Source organism: Oncorhynchus tshawytscha, linkage group LG05 (assembly GCF_018296145.1).
Source record: "Oncorhynchus tshawytscha isolate Ot180627B linkage group LG05, Otsh_v2.0, whole genome shotgun sequence".
Classification (NCBI taxonomy): Eukaryota; Metazoa; Chordata; class Actinopteri; order Salmoniformes; family Salmonidae; genus Oncorhynchus; species Oncorhynchus tshawytscha.
In genome coordinates, this window is record NC_056433.1 from 34174069 (window position 1) to 34201689 (window position 27621).

Here is a 27621-nt window from a genome sequence, read left to right on the forward strand (position 1 = left end):
GCTAACTGCCAGTCGCTAATGGCTTGGTACTCAGCACGCTTGTCACTAACCACTCTGACATCAACCTAAATTCAATCAAACACTTCATGAGAGCCCACGAGCTCATGTCGTGCAACATTTCTATGGGATAAGCAACTGCGTGAGAAAAGGTTTGGGAACGCTAATTTTCACCATTAAAAAAAATGCACCTTTATAATAAAGCATTCCATGCATCGTCGCATTTGCAGACTTACGTAACATAACCTACTATTCATAATGTGACGAGTAGATTGGATAGTCATAATTTAGGCTAATAATAGAACTCAATCACTGTTTGCAAAAAAATGTTTTAAAAGACTTCAATGCATGGTTGAGTGTGCATTGCGTAGAGTAGGCCTAGGCAACAGGCTAGATCAGATACTTTTCTTCTTTCTTTGCATGGGGAAAATTTCATGCAATTCTACTACACTTTATATGACGGGAGACATTAGCAGAATTTTTTTATTTTATTAATACGACAAATTACAGGGTAGACTACTATTCTGACACTGAAAGAGATCAATAAAAACAATGTTGTCCATATAATAAGCCAACGAGAAGGAGACAAATAGAATATGATGTCCATCTAAACTGGAGGAAATTATTGTCCAAAAACAATGTTTGTACATTTTTAAAAAAATGGAACCTCCATTCGAAATGGATTAAAATAATATTTCTTACCCATCTACACACAATACCCCATAACTGCATGACCCAGCATGACTACAACACCATCATTAAGTTTGCTGATGGCACAACAGTGATAGGCCTGATCACCAACAACGATGAGACAGCCTATAGGGAGATCAGACTCTATAAAGAAATCTGGCAGTGCCTTCTGATTAAATTCAAATTTCACAGAACCGCTTGTTGCAATTTCGATGAGGCTCTCTTGTTCAGATATCGGTAAGTGGACTGGAGGCAGGGCATGAAAGGGATAACAAATCCAGTTGTTTGTGTCGTCCGTTTCGGGAACGTACCTGCGTAATTGCACACACAGCTCACTCAGATGCTTCGCTGTATCACATTTGACATTGTCAGTAAGCTTGAGTTCATTTGCACACAAAATAAAATCATACAATGATGCAAAGACCTGTGTGTTGTCCTTGTTAATGCAGACAGAAAAGAGCTCCAACTTCTAAATCATAGCCTCAATTTTGTCCCACACATTGAATATAATTGCAGAGTCCCTATAAATCCTAGATCAAGATCACCCAGATAGGCCAGTCGTGTGAGAAACTCAACATCATGCAAGTGGTCAGTAAAGAAAACTTTAAGCTTGTCTCTCAATTTAAAAAAAACATGTCAATACTTTGCCCCTTGATAACCAGCGCACATCTGTATGTTGTAAAATAATTACATGGTCGCTGCCCATGTCATTGCATAATGCAGAAAATATACAAGTTCAGGGGACTTGCTTTAACAAAGTTAACCATTTTCACTGTTGTGTCCAAAACATCTTTCAAGCTGTCAGGAATTCCCTTGGCAGCAAGAGCCTCTCGTGGATGCTGCAGTGTACCCAAGTGGTGTCGGGAGCAACTGCTGGCACACGCGTTACCACTCCACTATGTCTCCCTGTCATGTCTTTTCGCCATCAGTACAGATACCATACCAACACATCTTGACCACCAAAGTCAATGAATGTCACAAAGCTGATGTCACAAAGCTGTCCAGTACTTTAAAAATATCCTCTCATATTGTCCTGGTTTCCAGTGGTTTACAGAAGAGGATGTCTTCCTTAATTGAACCCCCATAAGCATAACAGACATATACCAGGAGCTGTGCCAGGCCCGCCACATCTGTTGACTCACCCAGCTGTAATGCATATAATTCACTGGCTTGTATGCATAGCAGTAATTGTATCAAAACATCTCCTGCAGTGTCACTGATGCGTCGTGAAACAGTGCTGTTTGATGAAGATATTGTCTGTATAGTTTTTTGGGCCTTTTCCCCCAGCATTATCCCAGCCATATCCACAGCAGCAGGAATAATTAAGTCCTCCACAATAGTATGGGGCTTGCCTGTCCTAGCCACTCGGTAACTCACCATATGAGACGCTTCTAGCCCCTTCTTATTATCTGTTGCTTTTATGCATGTCTTACTACTCAAAAGTCATCTTTATTCTCCTTCAAAAAACTCCTGTGCGAGATTTTTCAAATTCTCATGTTTTGTTTCTAAATGTCTGCTCAAGAGTGAAGGTTTCCCACGAGAGAGTAACGGTTAATGTGATTGGATAAAATAATTTGACTAGGCTACCTGTATTTGACATTGCGTTGTTATTTCGCTGAGCACTAGATGGTTGAATTTTATTTCTGGCAGTGAAACGAGGCTACTCAGGTGAGAAAATAACCTCACCCAAATGAATAGCCCCGTTTGAAAATATAAACGGACTGTTTGAAAATATGAAGAAATGTTTTATATACGTTTTTAAATGTAAATCATATTTTTATTTGGCGTACCTCCGACGGCACTGCGCGTACCCTGACCCAGTTTGGGAATACCTGCTCTATTGAGAATGTTTTTCTGTGGCGAAGACATTTTTGTAGTCGGGTACAGCCCTATTTTTCACCCATCTAGCAATAAGTGCCCTTCTTTGCAAGGCATTGGAAAACCTTCCTGGTCTTTGTGGTTGAATCTGTGTTTGAAATTCACTGCTCAACTGAGGGACCATACAGACAATTCTGTGTGGGGTACAGAGATGAGGCAGTCATTCAAAAATCATGTGACTTGTTAAGCACATTTTAACTCCTGAACTTATTTAAGCTTGCCATAATAAAGGGGTTGAATACTTATTGACTCTTATTGACTCATTTTTTTATACATTTGTAAACATGTTCAAAAAACCTAATTCCCCTTAGACATTGTGTGGTATTGTGTGTAGGCCAGTGACAAAACCTAACATATTTAATCCATTTTAAATTCAGGCTGTAATATAACAAAATGTGTGAAAAGCCAAGGGGTGTTGGTTCTTTCTGAAGGCACTGTAGCCCATGTGTGGTCCATATGATCAGGTATGCTATTAGCAATAAGCATTCTATCACCTGTAGCTGATGGAGCATAGAAGCTATAAATAAATGGGCTGACGCATTGGGTTGCCTATCTGCTATCGGGCTAATTATTTGCTAGATCCCATATGTGCTCTTTGAAATAGTTAGCATCCTTTTGATTAATTCTATGCCCCCCCCAAAAAAACACACAAACACAGTGAATATAATCTAGGCCTATCTGTTAGGGTAACTTGGGGGTAAACATCCACCCGGGGTAACACTGCCTGTACTTCTCACAGAAACCACTTCATATCACCATTTTCCCCCAAAACACTTTCCCTGGTTACCACTACTCTTGCTCAACTAAAATTGTAATCAGTCTCATCACAATTTGTTAAGACACTCCCCTCCCAAAAACATTTGAGGTAGGGTGGCATTTTACCCCAAGATACCCTACAATTGACCCGTGTTACATATAGCCCCATTCTACACTATGCAATTTGCTGAGCAGTAATGTGCTTAACCATAGTGCTGCTAAAAACTCTGGGTTTAAAAATATGCAGTTTGCGTATATTTTAAAGCTGAGAAATAAATAATCTAGGAATGGAAAGCTGGGATATAGGGCTGTTGCGGTGACCGTATTACCGCCACACCGGCGGTCACGAGGCATGAAGGCAGTCAAATTCCACTTGACCGTTTAGTCACGGTAATTAGGCTTCTCCAAGCTCTGATGCGGCTCATGGTCATTAGTAGCCTACCAAACTTGCTAACTGCCTGGTACTCAGCACTCGATTGTCCCTCTAATCACTCAGACATCAATGCAAATGTTTCAAAAATGTAATCAAAAACTTCATGAGAGCCCATATTGTGCAACATTTCTATAGGCTATGCAATTGCGTGAGAAAACAGAGTGATGGCCTCTATTAAAAAGAGGGATCCCATCAGCTTTCTATAGGCTAGGCTACTATGTTGATTTCTCGACTTCCCTAATATTAAGCACATTACTGTTCTTTACAATAAGAGTATAGCCTACCTGGCTGGCATGAAAACGAATCACGGGAAAGGCGTCCTCCATTCACTATTTAAGTGCATAGATGTGCACTTTAAGTGCATAGTATTTTTTTCTGCTGCCCCCTGTTTCAAGACAGGTGCATGATAATGGGCCATTCTAAATCAAAACAAATGTTCACACATATATGTAAAGACAAGATTAAATCAAGAATAGTCTGATGGGTGACAATATTAGCCTATCACTTGTGAATGATGGCCAGCATAATAAACAGCCTTTTTCGGAGCATGCAGCACTAAGGAAGAAGGGCACAACAAAGGCATGGACTTTTTTAGGGTACAATACAGCCACAATGGGGATGCCGCTGGGAAATTGGAGGCATTATCAAGTGCTTGTCAAATTACGAATTTGAGACTAATAAAGTTTGTACAGCCTGCACAAAACAAACTAAGCAGAGCTCATGATATTCAAGCAACTTTTTTCAAATCATCATTAGAGTCGCACCATGCAGCCTTAAAATGTATATAAAATAAAACACAACCCAACATTTATAGAACAACTAAAGTTACATTAATATTCTAAATTAAGCACAGAGGAATACCCATTTCTTTGTTAACCGCTCACAGAGTAGCCGCATGTGCGCACTCCCTCAAATCGTTGAGAGAAAATATTTATATTTTATTCAGCTTTGTTCAATTGCATTCTTCATACTATAAAAGTTATGGAATTCTAAGCAAATCTTGTCTGCTAAATGAACTAGTATAGCCCACAGCCATTTGGCATAGCCACATCAGGACAACTCAGAGGATGCTATTCTGTTCTTCTGAAATAGTCTACATTTTCTTCATATCATGCTTCTTTAGACCTGTCTAAAATAAAATCATGGATTTATTGTGATGGAGTAGACTATATTACATGGATTTATTAGACTTTTTAAAATGTAGATGCTCCAAAAGATCTGTATCAGTGGCTTGTAGGCTATGTGTGGAAGGCAGGAGATGCTAAATGTGTTCATGTTAATTAAAGGTCAATTACCACAAAAGCAACAGTTATTTGCTTGACATTTTGTGACCGCCACAGCCCTACTGGGATCCCCCTCTTTTTAACAAAGCCATTAAAACTGCTGTTTTTCCCTCCATTGCAAGACTTTGTGCATTGACTGCTTGTCAGAATGCACATTTCCCTCCCTATGGCACTCAAACACTCCTTGAGACGGTATTCAAGTTCTCACATAGAACACACCACAACAACAAGCCAACTAGGTAAATAGATAAACTTCTCTTCTATGGGGTAGTCACCCTTTTATTCATTTCTCATTTAGTTTGCAGAGGAACATTTTATGTGGACTGTTCTGAACATCTTCAAAGTGCGCCTCGGCAGAAATATGTTCTCACGCTCCATCTTTTTTTTTTTTTGCCGTGGCGCAGCGACACATAAATGACTGCGACGAAAACACGGGATATGTCAGCCCATCACTGAGAGGAGAGTGGAACCATTAAATCATTAATAAAGTGCCCCAATACAAAAACGCGTCTGGGATCCTGGGAATCACTTACATAGCACGTCAACATGCATCTGACCAATACATTTGGTTTAATACTGCACTGCACACTCGTGACACTAGAGTTCCCAGAGCAATGACGTCGTCCCCCGTCTCCACAATAATAGGAGGTCAGGGCACTATATGGTGTGCGTTTCAAAAATGGCAACCTATTCCCTATATAATGCACTACTTTCCTGGTCAAATGTAGTGCACTATATAGGGAGTAGGGTGCCATTTGGGCCGCAACTGGAATCAGAGACGTTTTAAATAGAACAGGGTGCGTCTCACTGTCGCTGCAGTAAACAAACAAACATGATGTACTTAAAATATTAAGAAAGCGGCAGAGAAGTGGGGGGGGTAAAGGCACAAGACAAAAGATTAGATCAGAGTTGTGTCATGAGTCATGACAACTGAAAGGCTACACATGGGACAAAAATGCAAAAATGATGAGAACATCGGCTTACAGGAGTTTCTGTTTTGGCGTCGCCTAAACGTGTGAAACAAAATGAGACTTCAGCTCAACATGAATTGTCTGGAAGATTTCAGCCTAAATCGACAGATTCACTGTTTATTTAGACAATTGTATAAATTGGAGGCTACACCAAACCTTCTGACATAGAAACATATTCAACTTTTCTGTAAAAAAAAAAAAAAATTGAAGCATCAGAGACATCTAGGTCTAGGCTATGTGGGCATTGGGAGAGATATTTCAGCGATAATGTGCCCCCACTGGGATCATACCTACCATGCCAGACAGATGCTTGTCTGTCATTACAAACCGCAATGAGGTCTGTAATTTTTATCATAGGTACACTTCAACTGTGAGAGACGGAATCTAAAACAAAAATCCAGAAAAATCACATTGTATGATTTTTAAGTAATTAATTTGCATTTTATTGCATGACATAAGTATTTGATCACCTACCAACCAGTAAGAATTTTGGCTCTCACAGACCTGTTAGTTTTTCTTTAAGAAGCCCTCCTGTTCTCCACTCATTACCTGTATTAACTGCACCTGTTTGAGCTCATTACCTGTATAAAAGACACCTGTCCACACACTCAATCAAACAGACTCCTACCTCTCCACAATGGCCAAGACCAGAGAGCTGTGTAAGGACATCAGGGATAATAGACCTGCACAAGGCTGGGATGGGCTACAGGACAATAGGCAAGCAGCTTGGTGAGAAGGCAACAACTGTTGGCGCAATTATTAGAAAATGGAAGAAGTTCAAGATGACGGTCTATCACCCTCAGTCTGGGTCTCCATGCAAGATCTCACCTCGTGGGGCATCAATGATCATGAGGAAGGTGAGGGATCAGCCCAGAACTACACAGCAGAACCTGGTCAATGACCTGAAGAGAGCTGGGACCACAGTCTCAAAGAAAACCATTAGTAACACACTACGCCGTCATGGATTAAAATCATGCAGCGCACGCAAGGTCCCCCTGCTCAAGCCAGCGCATGTCCAGGCCCGTCTGAAGTTTGCCAATGACCATCTGGATGATCCAGAGGAGGAATGGGAGAAGGTCATGTGGTCTGATGAGACAAAAATAGAGCTTTTTGGTCTAAACTCCACTCACCGTGTTTGGAGGAAGAAGGATGAGTACAACCCCAAGAACACCATCCCAACCCTGAAACATGGAGGTGGAAACAGCATTCTTTTCTGCAAAGGGGACAGGACGACTGCACCGTATTGAGGGGAAGATGGATGGGGCCATGTATCGCGAGATCTTGGCCAACAATCTCCTTCCCTCAGTAAGAGCATTGAAGATGGGTCATGGCTGGGTCTTCCAGCATGACAACGACCCGAAACACACAGCCAGGGCAACTAAGGAGTGGCTCCGTAAGAAGCATCTCAAGGTCCTGGAGTGGCCTAGCCAGTCTCCAGACCTGAACCCAATAGAAAATCTTTGGAGGGAGCTGAAAGTCCGTATTGCCCAGCAACAGCCCCGAAACCTGAAGGAACTGGAGAAGGTCTGTATGGAGGAGAGGCCAAAATCCCTGCTGCAGTGTGTGCAAACCTGGTCAAGAACTACAGGAAACATATGATCTCTGTAATTGCAAACAAAGGTTTCTGTACCAAATATTAAGTTCTGCTTTTCTGATGTATCAAATACTTATTTCATGCAATAAAATGCAAATTAATTACTTAAAAATCATACAATGTGATTTTCTGGATTTTTGTTTTAGATTCCATCTCTCACAGTTGAAGTGTACCTATGATAAAGAATTACAGACCTCTACATGCTTTGTAAGTAGGAAAACCTGCAAAATCGGCAGTATATCAAATACTTCTCCTCACTGTATGTACGATATACTGCTGTATGTAAAATATTGTGCTTGGAAATTAATTGGGACTCTGGATGACGACATAACTATGTTTGTTTCTGACATCAGGACTGTTTTTCTAAAGAAGTTAAATCTGTCTCGTGTTTGTTTCCTTGCCGGGATACTAATGAGTATTGTGATACTGGCCTCATCCCGGGCCATAGATTTCAGCATGTCTTCTTCAGTCATTGTGGACAATAGTGCAGAAGGATGGGTGGAGGAGAGAGAGAGAGAGAGAGAGGGTGACATGGGCAGCTGTGAGAGAATCTGCCGGTTTTACTTTTAGCAGAACACGGGTGCTTGTTTCTCAAATGAAGGAACAAATATATTTACGGATCTCTAGGAGTCCTCAAAAGCCAGAGCTGGGGCCTACATACCAGATTGCTCTGGGACCTGATGAAGGGGGTTCTCAGTCCCAAATGCCCTTACAACATGCCCCATAACCTTAATGAATAGAATAGAACACAATAAGGCCAACACTAATTTTCAGAGACTTGTCAGGGTCAGAAAATATTGTCAGTTGATTGTGCTGCTCTATGTAGGATATAGATTACCTAACCTAGTTTAAGGTGTGAAAAAGGGATAGGCTTAATTCAACCATAAATCAACAACTGTAACCTTGAGAAGCAGGAGAGACGACTCTCTCTCCCCAGTTAATTACCTAAATGACCTGAAACACAATGGAAGGCTAGCCTAGCACACCCTGCCTGCTGCAGCCCTCGAGCTGTGTACAGTAGGTTCTCTACCCTGGCTTAAAGCAAACAGGTACAGATGTTCAAAATGGAGGAGAGGGAGGGAGAACTCGTCTAAGCCCACATACTGTACAGCTGTATTCTGAGATGACAGTGAACCCTTAGCTTCAGCCCTGACATAGCCCCTTCTTTTTACACCGATCTGTCACCGTGGGGGGATTTACAGATTATCCGTGTTTTCATTGAAAGACATTAAAATGTCAGGCCTTACTTTCCTCTCCCCCCCAGAATGGCAGAATGCATCACGGACGGTAGAGGTAACTCTAACCCTTTCATTCTGCGGGAAACCAAACCGACAGTGGCTGAGGTGAGGTGCACCCTGGCTGGAGGTTCTCTGTCATGGCTGATAGGAAAGAGGACCTGGGCCCCGGGTGCTGATCTAGGATCAGGTCCCTCCTGTACATAGCATCTTATTCGTTATGATCCAAAAAGGTCAAACTGATCCTAGATCAAGTCCGACACAGAGACTATTTGTGAATAGGGGACCTGGGGGTGGTGGAGGTCAGTGTAACACCATCTCCCATACTAAGCTAACCTTTGTACTGACTGCATCCGCACAGAACACCAAGTACTACACTGCAGGCTAATGATGGTGGAACCAGCCCAAGCTGTTTCTTCTGTGACTGATATGACGAAAGGGCTTTAGACCAGACACTATTTGAGGACAGTGACGTGATGGGAGGCTAGACCTTTCTTGTTTAGCCTACTTCTAGGGCTAGTCAGTGTGTTCAGTTATCCATTGCAGGTGGCTACGGTTCCGAACAAGGATACAATAATATGTTTACAAAATGGGTGCCGCCGAGTTGAAAACCCACCAAATTACCACTTTTTGCCTACAAGAATAAATGAGGGGGGACAAAAACCTATATATACACACACACACACCACACACACTCCTCCGCAGTCCGTCAGTTCACAGCATAGCAGATGCTTTCTAGGCCACAACCAATCCCTACGGCAGGGAAAACTACTAATTATATCTCTGAAACTAAGGTGTCAATGCCGAGACTTGTAAGTAACCATAAGCAGAAAGTATTCCCAGAAATATGCATCTGGCTGGCTACAGATCGGACGTGTCTCGACGTGCACCTCGCTCGGGAGGAAGAGAAAAGACACATGCAACTGCTCAAAAATGAATTATAGTACAAAGGGAACATATTGCAAAAGTGCTTCTATTGGATGAGGGATGAGTGCCAGAGAAAAAGAAGTGTTTGACAGCAGTCAGACGGTTGTAACCAGGTTGACTTTTTGAAGGCCGGGGTTCGTCCGGTTGTTGTTGTTTCTGACATAATAGCATAATCAAAGGACTGAGTAACAAGTCAAATCCATGATATAAGTCCACAGCATGAGAGCCATTCAAAACACCTCATCATGCTCGGCCCCTTTCCTATCCACTTGTGGACAGAACAGACAGTGTTTTTGTTGAGGGTGTTCCTAACAAGAGGACATAACCTGACTAAGTTCCCAACGCTTCATAAGTAGGCTAATCTTTACGGAGTATACACAGCATAGTGACTGACACTAGCCATCACGAGGAAGAAATTAAGTTGGTCCTATTTAAAGTAGGCTAGTGCCGTATCCAAATGCTTTCATTGGAACTATAACTTATTAGCATACTATAACCAGGTTGTTGCTATGTTATTACCACTTTATTCTGTTCTGTAAAAGTAAGTGCCCCCAACATTTCTTTGCACTTTCAGTCAATGACCGGCTATACTTCACAGCTGTTTGAGTAGCATTATAGGCCTTACACTTGGCTCACAATAACAGACAGGCTTATCGAGGCCCACTTAGGAGACAGATTTGCACGAACCTGGATCTTGTAGGCCAGCCTTTCTTAAAAGTATAGGTCACTTTGGGTCGCAGACCTGTTAAATGGTGGGTCATGAGGTGTCTAAATATAGAAATATGGAATATTGGAATTGATTTGGCCAAGTGCAACTGCGCTCTCTGCTTAGCAGCGGTGTCTCTGCTCAGTTTGGAAGCTGCGCAAGTGGGAGGGATCTCCGCGTCTGCATCGTGGTTAACATGATATTTTTTCTGCAGTTTTCTTGAAGATCACTCCGCGACCCACACGCTGAAGCGCTGCCGTTCAGAAGCAGATGATGCGGTGTCAGCCGCTGTCAATCATCGAGTGGACTCAAGCTTGCCACAAAGTCTGACTGAGCTCAATCGTCATGAAACGCAAAAACAGTGATGAGTTTCTCTCTTGGTTTCATACAAACTTTGATAAAATACGAGGAGTGCCCACAATGCGTTTTGTGCTGGGAAGTGCTCAGTAATGAGTCTCTCAAAACGAACAAATTAAAACGATACGTCCTGACCAAACATTCATAGCATGACAGTAAAACCAGGGAGTTCTTTCAGAACAGGGCAGAATGCTTCAACAAACAGTGCTTCAACAGTGGAAGAGCAAGTCAGCTAGCAAGGCATTGTTATCATTTTACAACAGGTGATGATAAACAGAAATAAGGGAGTACTCTCTCTCATAGTAGTAGATTTGAGTTTCTCTTTCAAACAATGCCCTTGTACATAGCTAATAGCTAAAGTAAGCTACCTAGCTACTTATAGTGCAACCCTAAGTAACAGTACAGATGAAAAATGGTTGAAAACAAGTCTAGGGTGGTACTGTTGCTGTTAAAAAAGTCATCATTTTGATTCTGAACTGGAATAAACTGATTGAGGCAATATGCTTTTTGAGGCAAACACACTCGCACAGTTCTGGTTTGCTCATCTACAGCAGGAAGTGGTCTCCTGCCTGACTGAGAAAGCAATAGATGTTCTGATCCAGTTTGCCAGCATATACCCATGCGAGTCAGGATTCTCAACTCAACGCGGAGCATGACCTCAGGGTTGCACTATCAAAAACTGAGCCTGTGTGTGTATTTTAACAGCAACAGTTCCAACCTAGACAGATATAGAAGAGTGTTTTTAAATGGGCATAAATAAACATGAATAGCTATTTATATGGGTATTTCATTGTTTTTGTTTTAGTCTATGTTGCATTTGTTTTAGGCGTAAAGGCAATGAAATGTACCGATATTTACGTATAGTTGAGTGTGTTTATAAGGAAAACACCATTTCTAATTTGAGTCCCAGGCTGAAAAGGTTGAAGAACCCCTGATGTCGACCTATTTATGCTTTATAGATGGATATTATTCACCAAAGCAACTAAGGTTAAGTATCTAGCTGAAGGGTCTACATTAAAACATCTTGAGCATATGGCCGGTAATTATCATTAAAATAAGTCATTACGGCTGGAAAAGCTTATAAAAAAACTAATTATTTTCTACCTCAACGTAAACTCAGCATTACAATTATTGAAGTGTGACGTGAATTACTAATCTGTAGCCAGAAGGACCATGGGGCTATAAATGGTGTGTGTGTGTGGGGTGTGTGTGTGTTGGGGGGGGCATTAAAGCAAGTCATCCAGCAAGTCATCCTAAGATAATGAGGAAAACACACAACCAAGCAGCAGATGAGCAGAGCTGTCAGACACACAGGCCTGAGGCTCTTTCATCCAAATAAATCTCCCACCCTGACAGAGCCAGACAGATGAATTATCATTCTATATATAGGCCTATTGGCAGCAGCAGAGATGTCCTATCCCACAGGCAATTGAGATGACAATCAGAGCGACCAGAGGATTTCCTGATGATGTCGTGTCATGCGAGGGAAGGCAGCGTTACTGGACTGCTCCTCTAGCCACAGCTTCCTGTGACCCGACAAGGAGGAAGATGTCAGGGAACACTCCACCACAACAACAGGATCCACACACACAGACGTGTGCACACACACACACACACACACACACCGAAGCAAGGCTGCAGCGAACTCCTTCCTAGGCGACTCTACAGCGAACTCCTTCCTAGGCGACTCTACAGCGAACTCCTTCCTAGGCGACTCTACAGCAAACTCCTTCCTAGGCGACTCTACAGCAAACTCCTTCCTAGGCGACTCTACAGCAAACTCCTTCCTAGGCGACTCTACAGCAAACTCGTTCCTAGGCGACTCTACAGCGAACTCCTTCCTAGGCGACTCTACAGCGAACTCCTTCCTAGGCGACTCTACAGCGAACTCCTTCCTAGGCGTGCGCCCGCGTCTGCACCATAAGATGGAGACTGCTAGCAATTTTTTGTAGGCCATGTTAAATCTTATTTCACAGGTTGATCTCTCTTCTTTGTCTATTAAAAAAATACCTGAACTGCATGCAATTGAACAAGTCACAGAAAGCATAGGATCTAGAATCGAATGATCAATATAATAAAACTAGGCCTACAATAATATTATTTCCTTGAAAATGGTAGAGGCCTGCCTATATGTTGAATAGCAAAGCACTGTGCAGATTCATACATTTTCAGAACGAGGAGTTTAGGGTATAGAACTTTGGCATAGTGGCATACTCCCTCCAACATGCCGTTTGTCAGCAGCATAGGCCTACTCCCTCCAACATGCCGTTTGTCAGCAGCATAGGCCTACTCCCTCCAAAATGCCGTTTGTCAGCAGCATAGGCCTACTCCCTCCAACATGCCGTTTGTCAGCAGCATAGGCCTACTCCCTCCAACATGCCGTTTGTCAGCAGCATAGGCCTACTCCCTCCAACATGCCGTTTGTCAGCAGCATAGGCCTACTCCCTCCAAAATGCCGTTTGTCAGCAGCATAGGCCTACTCCCTCCAACATGCCGTTTGTCAGCAGCATAGGCCTACTCCCTCCAACATGCCGTTTGTCAGCAGCATAGGCCTACTCCCTCCAACATGCCGTTTGTCAGCAGCATAGGCCTACTCCCTCCAACATGCCGTTTGTCAGCAGCATAGGCCTACTCCCTCCAAAATGCCGTTTGTCAGCAGCATAGGCCTACTCCCTCCAACATGCCGTTTGTCAGCAGCATAGGCCTACTCCCTCCAACATGCCGTTTGTCAGCAGCATAGGCCTACTCCCTCCAACATGCCGTTTGTCAGCAGCATAGGCCTACTCCCTCCAACATGCCGTTTGTCAGCAGCATAGGCCTACTCCCTCCAACATGCCGTTTGTCAGCAGCATAGGCCTACTGAATTTTCTCTCCATAGATTGGAGGAGTATTATTAGGCTACTAGTGATCGGCACCAATATGGAAAGTCTACTAAATTGGCTGCATTTTTTTTTTTATATGAAAAATGTGAGAAGGAAAGGTGACTGAACTTTACAGGAAGGAAAGTTTCCAAGACTGCATGCTGATTGAACAGTTTAGACATGTGTGAATGTTCTGGAAGCGTCATTCTAATCAATCATCCAAAAACAATAAGAAGCCCATCGAAACCTGATTGGCCATCAGCGGGACAATAATCTGATGAAGGGGTCACATTAAATTGATTAGTCGTTCTTAAATAATGATGCATAGGCTAACAGCCTACTTGTTGGACGTGCATTTTGGTAGCGAGCTGTTTAGGAAGGCCTATTGTCAACCATCAGCTGATCCAGTAAATCATTTCTGAATGACAGTGAAGTGATTAACAGTGCTAATGTCTGCTTTATTTACAGCAAGTTCTAGTAAGAAAAAAATGAAGGTAATGATATAATGTTTTCATACGTTTCTATGTGTCAGATTCGTTTTCAGAACTGATCAAAATTTGTGACGCTACAGCCTATATATAATATTCTTCCCAGATGAACGCATGTATTTTAAGCCATATAAAGAACAGCTACGCATGACTTAATGAAAAGCAGAAAACAGGTACAAACAGTGTTTCACATTAATAAAAGACAAACAGAAACGGGCAACAGGCTTCAGCTCGCTTCACAGTTTCCCTGACAAACAGACCTAGGAAACTCAATGTATCTAGATGAAGTTGAGTGCACGCAGGGGGTAAGTATCGTCCATAAAAGGTTTTGCTCGTCAAAAAGGCATGTAAGCGAGGGACACACACACACGATTCTGGGTAGAAGAACCCGCAAACACCTTCACTATGTCACAGCTACCTCATACATATCATGTGACCGCATGTAGTACAGAAAGCAACTTGCTGACAGACAAGTTATGTGATTAGTCTGCAAAGGACAGGAGCTTCATTTTATGAGGAAAATCGAGCTTGACGACAACAGACGTTAGCCACCACCACCAGATCAATTTTATTATTTGAAAAATGAGTACCGGACCCAATGGCGACCCGTCATTCAGGGCAGAGCACATTTTTAGCAACAAAAAATTATAATTATATATATAAAAAATATATAATAATTGGGGCTTGCCTGTTTTGCGTGTTATTTTGGCATTAATGTGTGTCACATGTGAATCATTCAGTTAATAAATCTGTATACACACACTAGAGGTCGACCGATTATGATATTTCAATGCCGATACAGATTATTGGAGGACCAAAAAAAAAGTTGATACCAATTAATTGGATGATTTTTTTTAAATGTATTTGTAATAATGACAATTAAAACAATACTGAATGAACACTTATTTTAACTTAATATAATAAATCAATAAAATCAATTTAGCCTCAAATAAATAATGAAACATGTTCAATTTGGTTTAAATAATGCAAAAACAAAGTGTTTTGTTTTAAAAGTGCAATATGTGCCATGTAAGAAAGCTAACGTTTAAGTTCCTTGCTCAGAACATGAGAACATATGAAAGCTGGTGGTTCCTTTTAACATGAGTCTTCAATATTCCCAGGTAAGAAGTTTTAGGTTGTAGTTATTATTGGAATTACAGTGGGGCAAAAAATGTATTTAGTCAGCCACCAATTGTGCAAGTTCTCCCACTTAAAAAGATGAGGCCTGTAATTTTCATCATAGGTACACTTCAACTATGACAGACAAAACAATGGGGGGAAAAATTCCAGAAAATCACATTGTAGGATTTTTAATGAATTTATTTGCAAATTATGGTGGAAAATAAACTTTTGTTATTGACCAAATACTTATCTCAATACTTTGTTATACACCCAAAGGACCGACGCGCCACCAGCTTTGACAGCACTACTGATAGTAGTGGTGGCGCTTGGCTTGCACATGTCAACTTAAAATAGATACGGTCACCCTCAAAATCACCAACGTACTAAAAGTCAAGGGCACAATCTACCCACTCCCAGAGAAATGCTAGGTGGTAGTATAGGATCGGAAAAAGAATGACAGACATTGCAACTCAAAGCAGTACTCCACAATATGTGGATGGCCGCCAGTCAGCAGCCATATTGAACATATCCCAACCTTTGGAACATTTCATTAATTAGTAGCCTGTACTTCTCACAATGCAATGCATTTCTTATCATTCCAAAACAATAGACTACAGTGCCTCCTTATTTGACTGTCCATAACCACGGATTCCCTCCATTCTACTTCTATATCCTGTCCATTGCCACTGATCATGGTACCGTGTGTCCCAGTCCCTGATATAGGCTTACATACTGTATACATAAATAGTGTGTACAACCAGATAGCTACAGAGCTCTGTGTTGTGCTGTACAGCAGAGATGCGACTCAGCAGCAGCGCTGTCAGAGAACACTGAACACCGCTGGGCTCTGGGCGGCTGCTGCACCGTCACGGTCACACCGGCTCAGCCGCCATACCCAACACACACACACACACTGACTAGTCACCATACCTGAACACAGGGCCTCAGAGAGGATGGGAAGGAGGGAGAGCGATGGAGGAGTAGAAACTAAGAAAGGGGGTGGGGGTGGATGGAGAGAAAAAGAAGGGGGCAGGAGAGGAACAGACACAGACGGAGTGAAGGGGGAGGGTGCAAGAAAGAGATGGGAAAAAGAAAGATGGAGAGAAATTGCAAGAGAGAGGTGGAAGATGGAAAGACAGGGAAGGAAATAAAGCATGGGAGAGAGAGAGAGGACAGGGAGGGACAAAGAGCTAGCCCCTAAACAGCTGCTGTATTCCTCACATTGCACCTCCAATCCAAATTCCGCAGCCGAGCTGTGAAGGACCGGGGCTTGGCTGAGTCAGCGCTTTCACACACAGCTGAGCTGAGCCTCCACAAAATGCAGGGATGCTCTGGCTACGGCACGCACAGGGGCTCATAAAGCACCCACTTTTTTCTCATTCACTTGCTAGCTACCACAGGCTTTCGCTGGCCTGCCTGTGCCCCATAATTAACCCATCACCACAACACCTTTGATGTTAAACACCTCACCACAGAATACATTGTTTATTGCTATCTAATAGTATAATTTTGGGAACTTGGCATGTGGCAATGTTTCTTTTGTTGGTCCTGCTTGTGTTGAAGAATGATTGTAAATGCGCCGTCTGTTTGCTTCATATCAATCTGTGCGTGAGTGTGTGTATGTTGGTACGCGGGTGTGTGCACGTCTGTCTGTAGGCATATTTCCCAACCACACCCAGACCCAGCAAGGGACACAAAACATACAGAGGGCACAAGCTAGTGAGGGAGAAGGGGAGAAAACCAGGCTGGGAGGAAGCAGAGGTGAAATACAACCATAGTATTGCAGCTGGTGTTCGGTGCCAAGCCCTCTGTGTTTGGAAGCAACATCCTGTGATAGAGGGGGAACCAAACTAAAAGCCTAGAGAGATCCTGGTTTTTCTGCACGCTATTTATTAACTCAGACCCAGCTTCTCAGCCCTGAAGGATGGCTGATCTAAGATCAGGGCCCCCGGTCCCGTCATGTGATCGTATTCATTATGATCTAAGAAGGCTAAACTGATACAAGATCAGCACTCCTACTCTAAGACGCTGGACCTGTTTTAAGAGCTGCTAATAGTTTTCATCCTGAGGTTGAAGGTAGTATATCTGGGCACGGATCCAATATGTGATGACACTTTTTTAATCAGTTCCGGTATCTACCAGATAGGCAATCAACTGGAATTGATACTTCAGTTTATTTCCTGAATAAACTGACTTGAAACGTAAGTTATCCAAACCCTGCTTAACAGAAGCCCTCTGGGTCCTCTCCCTCTGCCCTGCTACCACAGAAACCCTAGCCCAGTATGCCTAAGTGAGGGGGAAAGACAGAAGTATGCGAGGTGTCTTTGCCAATTGGCTCTGCATCAATTTCAGCCAGAACAGCTCAACTAGCAGGCCTTGCATCAATTCATCCTTTCAAGTGATAAATTATTTGGGAAAACAATGTTGCTCTGTGTCATTGGTCTAGACTTGGCTGGCAGAGGGAGGGAGGAAATGGAAGAGTGGCTAATTGTTCCTTTGGGTTTGACTAATTTAGAAGTACAGTTATGCTCCTTATTCAGCCCATGTGTGTGTGTGTGTGTGTGTGTGTGTGTGTGTGTGTGTGTGTGTGTGTGTGTGTGTGTGTGTGTGTGTGTAGGTACACCATCATACATTTTAGGATTGTTGTGACTTGTGAGTTAAGCCACAGGGAAAACATTTGATTCCAGGGCCATTTTTTTGTATGAAATTAACAACGAGAAACCATTTTGAAATGGAAAGCAGAAATGTGTTTTCTTATTTAACATATATTATATATACACCATTTACCCATTTGGACAGGTAGAACGAGTGTGTGTGTGTGTGTTCTTATTCACACCAAAAAGTTCTGTAAATACAGCCTGGCCAGCTGGCTCCACAGGCAGGAGAGGAGAGGGATTGAGGGGTCACCCCAGCGCCAGAGGGAGTATGGGGAGCCCCAGGGGAGAGCAGACAGGCAGCCATTTACCAACCTCCTGGTCCTCAGAGGCTGCTAATAAACAGAGCTGTACCCTCTGGGAGAGAATGGTGAGAAAGACCAGAGCCAGTCATGCATACTGTATGTAGGAGCTTAGCTTCCTTCTGCAGCTGTAATATAGTATTTATCCTCAGCTTCACTTTCTTTTGGTTAGGTAGTTTGTTTCGTAGATTAGAGCTGGGAACCTCCTCTTAGAAGCGGGTATGTGTGCTATTTGAAGTATGGAGGAGGGTGTAAAAATGTGAGACTGCTGGTCTGCTATATTTAGGCTACTTCAACTGTCTGATGTGGAGTGACAGTTCAGGGAAGGCACCCACTTTGAGGCAAGACATGACATGGGCCAACCTTAGACTCCATAGTACCCTTTTGTGATTGTGAACTCACTGCAGTACAGGAGTGACCAACACAATAGAGGCAAGCCACTTCCTGGTATGACATCATGTGCCCAAAGAGCCCAGCTGCCAGTCCCAGTGTTTCCTGTTAGCTGCCCCTGTGGAATCTCCACACAGGAAACAGTATAACATCAAGAATCATGACAAGGATGTCCAGACCCTTGGCATCACAATCAACCCTCATCATCGGCATCCAAAGACCCTTTTAGCTTCAACCATGCCCATCTGCACCTGGCCTGGGCAGTGTGTGTGTGTGTGTGTAAAATATCTTCACCACCACAACCACTGCATAAACAGAGGTGGAGCTCTTCAACTACCAAACAGAGACACACCACACCAGAACCAAAGTTAATTCAAACAGAGATTGTTGTTTCTTCTGTTCTGTGAGTGATCCAACTCATATCTGGACAAATTCTCAGGCTACAAAGAAATACATACTAGTATAGTATCATATAGTATAGAATTAGGCCTATAACATGGTTATTATTATTGTATAGTGCTGTAACAGTCATTATCAGTATTTAGAATTAACATGATTTTCAATTACCAGATACATTTTTAAAAGCAGCTAATACAATGACGTTAGACCTACATGTTGAATAATTGAGCCTTAAGATTAATTTAAGTGAAAGGCTCTTCCCAATCTTCTGCTTACTGGCTCTCATCTGAGGTGGTTATGAGGACATAATAAAAGGATATGGTGAACTAGGCCTGGTCCATTCACTGATGGCTGCTGTTTACACAAGGGTCTCCATTTCAACCAGAATGAGGTCACCAAACAACTAAGTGATGAAAAGCAAACCTTATACTGTTTGTCTTTACTGTAGTGGGCTGAGCATTAAAGGGGATACGAGCGGTGACAAATAGGCCTAAGTCATTACTAGGCAGCCTAGTTATAGGCCTATAACTTCAAAGTATACTATCTATTCTTGATGACATAGGCCTATGTTTGGAGTATCACATTTTGTGAACATTAAAGTCCAAGTGAACTGTGTTTTTTTAAAGTTAAGTGTCTCGCCCATCGTTGGGGAGTGCTGTTTCATGTAACAGGCCTGGGTGTCCATTCTGCTATGTAACACCTGTCATACGATGTCATCAAACCTTGCTGTGAGCTTTGAAGTCAAAAGAAGGACACCAACGGCGTTGATAGCTGCTTTATTTCAGTAGGGCTACCTGTACTACACTACAACCCCTTAGCCTATATGAAGCAGACAAGTATGTTTTGATAGTTTCTCTATGGTGTTTTTAAAGATGAAATATGTTCCATTGTTTGCAGCTACTGCCAGTGAAATGAGTGAGTCCTGAATAAAAGCAATCTTTGAGGACCTTATTGCAGTACCTATTTGAGTGTTTCCCACTTCGTGAGCCATCACCCCTGGACTCAGGCTGTGTCCGTGTCAACAAGGGGAAATGTCAAAATGAAATCACACTTGGCACTTTGTCATTTCGGGAAAGGCATGCCCCGGCAACAGAGTTGTCCCCCCCCAAAGGTTGTCACAAACAGTTAGTTTATAGTTATTTGTGTGTGCGTGTGGTCCTGTGTGCTTTGCTTTTATTTTCACTGACTGTGAGAGGTTACAAGATTTCAAACGTTCCATGACATTTGGGGCTCACGCTAGGCCCCTGCCTGCATGCCTACTACCACCAACCACGTCTACAACAAATGGCAACAATGTCACCGTTCTTCTGTGGTTCGTTTATAAACGTCTATTTGTTACGGGGTCACGAAACAAGTGCGATAGAAAGTACCTCAACGCAGTCATACTCCACTACAAAGTCTCAATGGCCCCGACAACTAGCTTGCAGTTCAAATGTAAGTGTGGAAGGTGGCCTAGGCTAAGAGGATAGCAGATCCTCCATGGGCCTAGTACTGAGGTCTCTACTACTATAAAAGGAGTGTTGTGAAAGGGAGGGGACACATTGCACCAACATTATCATCTTACATAAAAAGAAACGGGGGAAGAAAAGAAGAGAAGAAAAAAACTTACCCCAATCTAGAAACTCCAATATGTTTTTCTCTCTTCTGAGGGGTGAGTTGTTGCACTCATCATAAAGGCAGATAAGGATATCCAATAGCGTTTCCACACTAAGGCATTGGCCATTTGACTGAGCTGGGCCGTCCAGGATCAGCTTTTCCAGTTTCTTCAAACGGACCTCTCCCGACATGATTCGAACTGTAGTCTGGTGATGATGGCAGTCGTGAAAATGATAGAAACTCACTTAAAATTGTTAAGCCTTATATTCAGGCTTACCGGTGACGAACAGAAGTTAGTCTAGCTCGTCTCACCTTGTAGCAAAATGAGAAGAAGAAAAAACGTTGAAGTTTTGATCCAAGCGAGTTACTAGCGAGCTAAAATAGATCTATCATGAGCCACCTCTCACAAAAGGTATCGATAGAGTATCTCGGAGTTGTGCGAGACATGTACATTTTCCTCATTGTATTTAGTTAGCTAACCTATTCCCCCAAGACACATAAAGAATTCACAATTACCAGACCCTGCCCTGGCCGGCAGATTTTGACGTATTGTTAGCCTTATGAACGCCGCTGGTATTATTCCCTTTCGTATTTTTCTAGTCTTCTTCCTGGCAAAAAAATCCAAAGCAATGAAAATATTACCCGTGACAATGCAGTTATAGCAATCCCCTGAGTTATTATCTGTGGTTGTCAATTCTGCAGCGACAAAAAAAAAAAAAAATGCATCAACACTAGATCTGCAATGCTACAAAGCCCCAATGCCCCTCCTCTGTTGAGTCTGAGAATGGAAGGGCGAAAGGCTTAAGCTAGCTCGTTTTTTCTTTTAAGTCCAAATCTTCTTTAAAAAAAAAAAATCATCTGCCTGGCCCTCTTCGCGGTTTAAAAACCATGGTTCGAGTATATGTCCATTGCCGTATCCGTCGAAAAGGCGGTTTCTCCGAAGGGGTTGAACGCTTTCCTGTCAAGAAAAGAAGCGATATTCTTGCTTATACCAGTCCAGGACACTGCCTTCCTCCCTGGTCGCTTGCCGTCTCCAACTACTGCTTGCTGCTGCAGGCAAAATCCCAGCTCATCATGGCGACCGTCACAGCATCTGCTGTGCCGTGGGGCGCAAGGGTATACTGCAAGGAGAGTCAATAATATTGTGAATGGAAACTGTGGCGGTCGGTGTGGAATGGAATGACACGTTTACGGTAAGAACGAAAACCTGGCCCTTCAATGGCCTAAACATATATATGTTTTTAGGCACATTTATATTGAGCGAGCAACTAACACTAAATTATTTCTTATTTGGGGGGATAGGCTACACCCAAAGTAGCTCACCTGGGTATTTTTTTTTTCTTTAGTTAACAGGCAGGAAAATGAGAATAATTGGACCTCACCAGAAGTCAAAATATGTTAACTATTGACTTCATTGATTGACAAAGATATTCATATTATCTCTGCATTGTGTTTTAGCGAGCCTATCAATCAATGTTGGTGTTCTTGCAGCTTATTATGATAAATAAAAGTACTGCTAACATAATGGTGTTGAACTGTCAACATGAGAGGCATTTACATTTCAAAGAGAATAGTTCAAACGTTATGGGTTTCAACATTGAAAAGAGTTTTCAGAAACTATAACCTTTTATTTTGTTTAAAAATCTTCCACCACCCCTTTGATCTAGCAGGTATAACATAATTGTGTTATATTCTTTGCCATTAAACAAGCGTATCAAGGCCCAAGGGTTGAAATAATTAAGTTAAAAAATATATTATTATTATTTCAACACATGCTCGCACTGGGTCAAGAAAGTCCCAAATTGGATCTGATGACCTACTTGGAGCAATCGCGCCCCCTGGCGAATTTTTTGCAGCCTAAAATTCTCTGGGTGCTACAGACAACGATTGATAGATTTGTCAGTCATCCACAAGGTGATTAAAAAGTTACTTTTATTTATTTATTTCAAGTTTATCAATTTCATATTAACAATGATAAATATGGAACCTCTGCCAAGTGAGCATCTACAGTAGTCAGATGCTAAATAGTGTAGCCTCCTCTTCAAGATTATGACAGTCTCCTATAGTCAATGAACAAATGGAAATAAATTACTAGGATGAAAACAGTTAATATTGTTTTGAAACGATATTAACTGTGATACAAATTAAATTAACACAATTATGCTATAGCCGGGTCAATTAAATACCCTATACGACTGAACCATTAGTGGATTGTTGTCTGGCCCTGCACATGTCTAGCGCTTTCAACTGGCTTGCCTCCCACTCTTGCCTTGTCCTCAGACTTGCTCAATGATTATTGGCCTACATTCCCCCCACTTGAATCCTGGGCAGTTAGTTACAAGTAGAGCAATTCAGGTGCAAAACATTGCATTTCTTCAAATATTTGAGATAAGGCAGGATACTATAATCAGGAAGTTAGTGACAACAATGTAATGTCATGTAAATAATTAGGGCAACAACTTCAATATTGACCTTTACACACAGCTTCCTTTTCTCATTTGAGATCCTCAAAATAATAGGCCTAGTCTTCCGATGTTCTGCTGAAGTCAAGTCCATGCAAATGTACAGTATGCCTGTACTTTAGATTTGGGTAAATGTAATTTTAGGCATCTTTCACCATTAATTATCATATTTCAAACCATAAAATACATTTTTAAAAATTGATTTAACGATCATGTGATAATGGGTATAGAGAGGGGGATTTTGACTGTGTTTACACAGGCAGCCCAATTCTGATCTTTTACCCAATTATTTGCAACTGATCTGTTTGATCAAAATACCAATAATTGGCCTAAAGATCACAGATAAATTGAAAAAAATTTCTAATGCAGATGTGAGATGTTAATTAACACTACTGTTATGGATTGTAAGAGCTGGCCTTTGATTGAAGATTATTTGCACGTTGGGAGAATCAGGTGTATCTGTGCTTTGAACCAGGGACCTGTCTTGGCTTTGATTGGGAAGGGAAAAAGGAAAGACTGCCAAATATCGTACAAGAGGAATCTTAATTTACTCAATTACGGGGTCGAAGTGGAAGGAGAAGTTTTGTGTGTTTTATGCTTTCAAGAGATCACTAAGATCCCTAGGCTATGTATAGGTTGACCCAATATATCTGGTCTGAATTCACATGTCTACTGTGGTGTTTCTAATCAGCAGACAATCTTATTGCATATTCCAACCTTGCATTACAAGCTACTTGTTTGTGTGAAAAGATCATACATTCACTGATGTGGATATGATTGTAATCTACATTGTAAATCAGTACTACTGATTTCTTAAATGATATTTTCATGTGTCTGTAGATTTAAGGATGTAGTGATTGATGTATGCAGACTTGGGTCAAATGTCAAATCCTTTGGAGCTTGGAGTTTGCACTTTTGGCAGTATTCCATGGGCAACATACTGGGTAAACTAAATCATGCCTAGTTTAATTGAAAGTATTTGACATGAACCAGGTCTGGATGTACCTATGTGGCAATACATTTCAGGTATTTTAATGATTAAAATAGCCTAGACTATAGTAGCTGCAGAGCATAGAGTGTGGTTTTCAGATGTGGCTAGCAATGGTCCCCCTGAAAGTCATCTGTCATTTGTTCTTCCTGTGTCCTCCTTTAGTTTGTCTGACATCTCTAAGCAAATAAGCCCCAATACACACACACAGACAGGGCCCATTCTAGGGCCACCAACCCCTCTTCTAATGTTTGCGTGACAAAAAAAAAGGCAAGGCAAATCCTGCAATGGAATCAGATAATCACCACCATGTGAAGAGCCTCCCAATCCACATCGACTCTTGGATTAACTGTCTGTTTGGCTAATAATTTTAATCTGTCGGAGGGGCAGAAGGGGTGGTGGGTTTGGAATAAACATGTAATCCCTTTGCCCCTCCTCCCCAGAGTCCCCACACCAGTGATGGGCCATAAATGGGACCCTTGATCAACTAAAATGGCTGCCAGACAGACATAAATAAGCACACTGACATACTGTTGCCAGACTGGGCTTGCTTTACATTGTCCAGTGGAATGCACACGTTAGAGTGTGTAGACAACGGTGATACTGAGAGGGTGCAGCCCAGGTTCACAGGGTCAGGGGCTGTCTGGGAACACATGTGCAGATGTAGACAACATGAAGATGAGTCAATGGAAAGGCATTTGTTTTTAAAAATGTAAAAGTATTATGCAATGGTAATATTTAGCCTCTTTAAAGAAATATACTTTAGTATTGATCTAAATATTACATCTATCTAAAAGTGTTCATAATTAGTGATGATTTTTGAAATATCGGAACAGGATGCAGACATTTACTCCAACCAATTTGCAATCCTCTCCTCCTGCAAACTAACAATTATTAAAACTACTACAAATAAAGTAGGCTAATACATGTATGCCTCTGGATCAATTCACTATTTCCAACCCACAACAATCCAATAACTGTACTGTCGTTAGGAGTTTTCTTACCTCAAACATCTCTGCAAAGTAATGCTTTTGTGACAAGCATCCAAGACTTCCCATTGACATTGAGCAGACTGAATTTGACAAACGCTTTGTATAAATTTGTAGGTTATAAATTGTAGAGATCCCTGTATGATTCTAGACGAATGGTGTTCAAATGACCCTATACATGAAACGGATACAATACATCGTTTGGGAGATGGTTGCCTTTCAAGTATGGCACTTCTGATGTCTTGACCGGTACGTGGCTTCTAATGTCACACCTTTTGTTGAGATAGCCTATCGGTCCCCCTCCTCATCCCCCTCCTCCTCCTCCTCCTCAATGTGTGAATGACTGCCTGGGAGGGCCAGGGGCTTATAAGGGCCGGCCCGATGTCAGAGTGCCACTGTCTCTCTCTGAGCTACTTTGCAGCTGTACTTCTCTCCTCTCTGCTGGACACGACACTCTCTTAGAAGATTTACGATGGATTTGCTCCGTGTTTGCGTTTTGTGCGCTGCTGCTTTCGTCACCGTCTCCAAGGCTTTTACGCACAACGACATGAAGGATGCGCTGCTTCAAAAACTTGGGCTGGATGATGTTCCGAAAATTCACAAAAGGGACTTGGAGAATCTTGTCATCCCGACGCACGTTAAGAATAAATATCTGTCAATGCTGAAGCTGCACCACGACAGGCGGCGCAGGTCTCTGCCGAGCTTGGCGGGGATCCTGAGGGGAATTCGAGGAAATGCAGGTAAATTAATTTGACAGTACAGACATTAATAAAATGCTTCCTAAATCTGAATTATTTTTAATTGAATCTTGTCAGACCTATTTTTGGCATAGGCGCACACATTTACTTTTCTATGCCCTTTGTGCGCCCTCATTGTTCTGTTTATGCAAGTGTGCATTCCAACCCATTCATATTTTTATCGGATTTTATATTCAACACCTAAGCATTTCTATGTTCTGTTTTATTAGACATCTCTGGGGTGTTTGTGTACTCGGACACCACTCGGCAACGGATGGTCTTCGATATGGATACCCGCATCCCCCATAACAGCGAGGTGACCATGGCCGAACTGAAACTGTACAATAAAGCCCCTAACAAGCGCTCCATGCCCGAGAGGAGGAACCACCGGCCAGTCAATAACGCCAGAGTCTCCATCTACTGGGTAGATATGCTGGAGAACGGCTCTAACAGAACCTCTCTGGTGGACTCACGGTAAGATTTTACGCAAAGCCATGTCGTGTCCAGATCATTTCCGTTAGGCTATGTGTTGTCCTTTGTTCTTATCATTTAGACCCTATGTGCAAGGTTTTTAATCAACCATTTATTTCCTGTAGGTTGATCCCCATCCATGAGACCGGTTGGAAAAGCTTTGATGTCACTCAGGCTTTGCACTATTGGTCAAAGACGCAGCAAAAAACACCTATGCACCTGGAGGTGTGGATCGAGGGCGAGAGACCTGGCAGCTACGCGGCAGAAATTGCTAAGAGTGTCCACTTTACCACCCAGGACCAGGCGGACAACACCTTGGGAAAACCTGAGCTGGTCCTCTACACGCTCAACCTCGAAGAGTTTGGGTAAGGCGCTCTTTTAATATGCAGAATGTGTAAACATTGTAACACTGGTCCGGTGACAATTATCATACCTTTAGGCTACACACCAATTAGTACAAGTTAACTAACGACTCCCTATTTGGTTTCCGCATAGGTCTCGAGGCGACTGTGAAAACAACCCAGATAAGGACACGTGCTGCAGAGATAAATACTTCATCGATTTCCGCGCGCTCACGTGGACCCAGTACTGGATCATCGAGCCAGCGGGATACCAGGCCTACAGATGCGCCGGGGGATGCAAGCAGCCCAAGCGCAACTATGGCTACGGGGAGAGGAAGTGTAGCATCGCAGAGAGCGCTCCGCTGCCCATTATGTACCTGGTCAAGAAGGGCGACTACACCGAGATAGAAGTGGCTGAGTTCCCCAACATGATCGTGGAGTCATGTGCCTGCACCATGGACAACATCTCCATAGTTTGAAGTTAAGTGTTTGGGACTGGGCAGGGCAGGACGCCTCCAAATGGACTTACAGTACTTTTCTATTTAAAAATGGGAATTCTCAGGGAGAGTTGCAGGCTATAATAAGAGGGAGCACGGCAGATCTCTTGAGATAAACTAACCAAGCACTTTATTATATTTTGTAAATAATTCATTCATAAGTTTGCCTTTGTATGAATGGTATACTGTACCACTCAGACGAAACTGTCAAGATTTGGTCTGATGTTATATTTTTGAGCTGTAAATACTATGGATTTCATGATTAAATGTAACATATTTTCTTTAATTAAAGAAGTCTTTATTTTATTATTTGTCATGAAGCATGATTGGGAAAATCACACTGACAGACATTTATTATTAAGGTATCCTTCCACCCAGCACAGATACACTTGGCTTCATCTAAGCCTACATACACCTTATCCTTGGTTAGCACTGTATTTAGTTGGTAATGATAAGTCAACAACCATTATTTATCTAATGACATAACTTGTTTCAGT

General features: G+C 42.3%; 2 protein-coding genes across 8 annotated transcripts in view; one reads left to right on the forward strand and one right to left on the reverse strand.

The window, feature by feature from the left end:
• The window catches only part of LOC112250533 (serine/threonine-protein kinase MRCK alpha), a 91899-nt gene extending 71068 nt beyond the window's left edge, over positions 1-20831 (reverse strand). For all 7 annotated transcript variants that reach the window (XM_024420768.2, XM_024420763.2, XM_024420766.2 and 4 more), the window contains exon 1: positions 20653-20831. In XM_024420768.2, the coding sequence (XP_024276536.1) occupies positions 20653-20830 (178 nt within the window). In that variant the 5' untranslated portion in view covers position 20831. The remainder of the gene's footprint in view (positions 1-20652) is intronic.
• Positions 20832-21897: 1066 nt separating this feature from the next.
• LOC112250535 (left-right determination factor 2-like) lies at positions 21898-27430 on the forward strand. The gene is made up of 4 exons (XM_024420773.2): positions 21898-25818; positions 26046-26289; positions 26412-26651; positions 26782-27430. Exons 1-4 carry the CDS (start codon positions 25551-25553, stop codon positions 27104-27106), a joined length of 1077 nt encoding a protein of 358 aa, XP_024276541.1. The 5' UTR covers positions 21898-25550; the 3' UTR covers positions 27107-27430.
• The last annotated feature ends 191 nt before the right edge of the window (positions 27431-27621 follow it).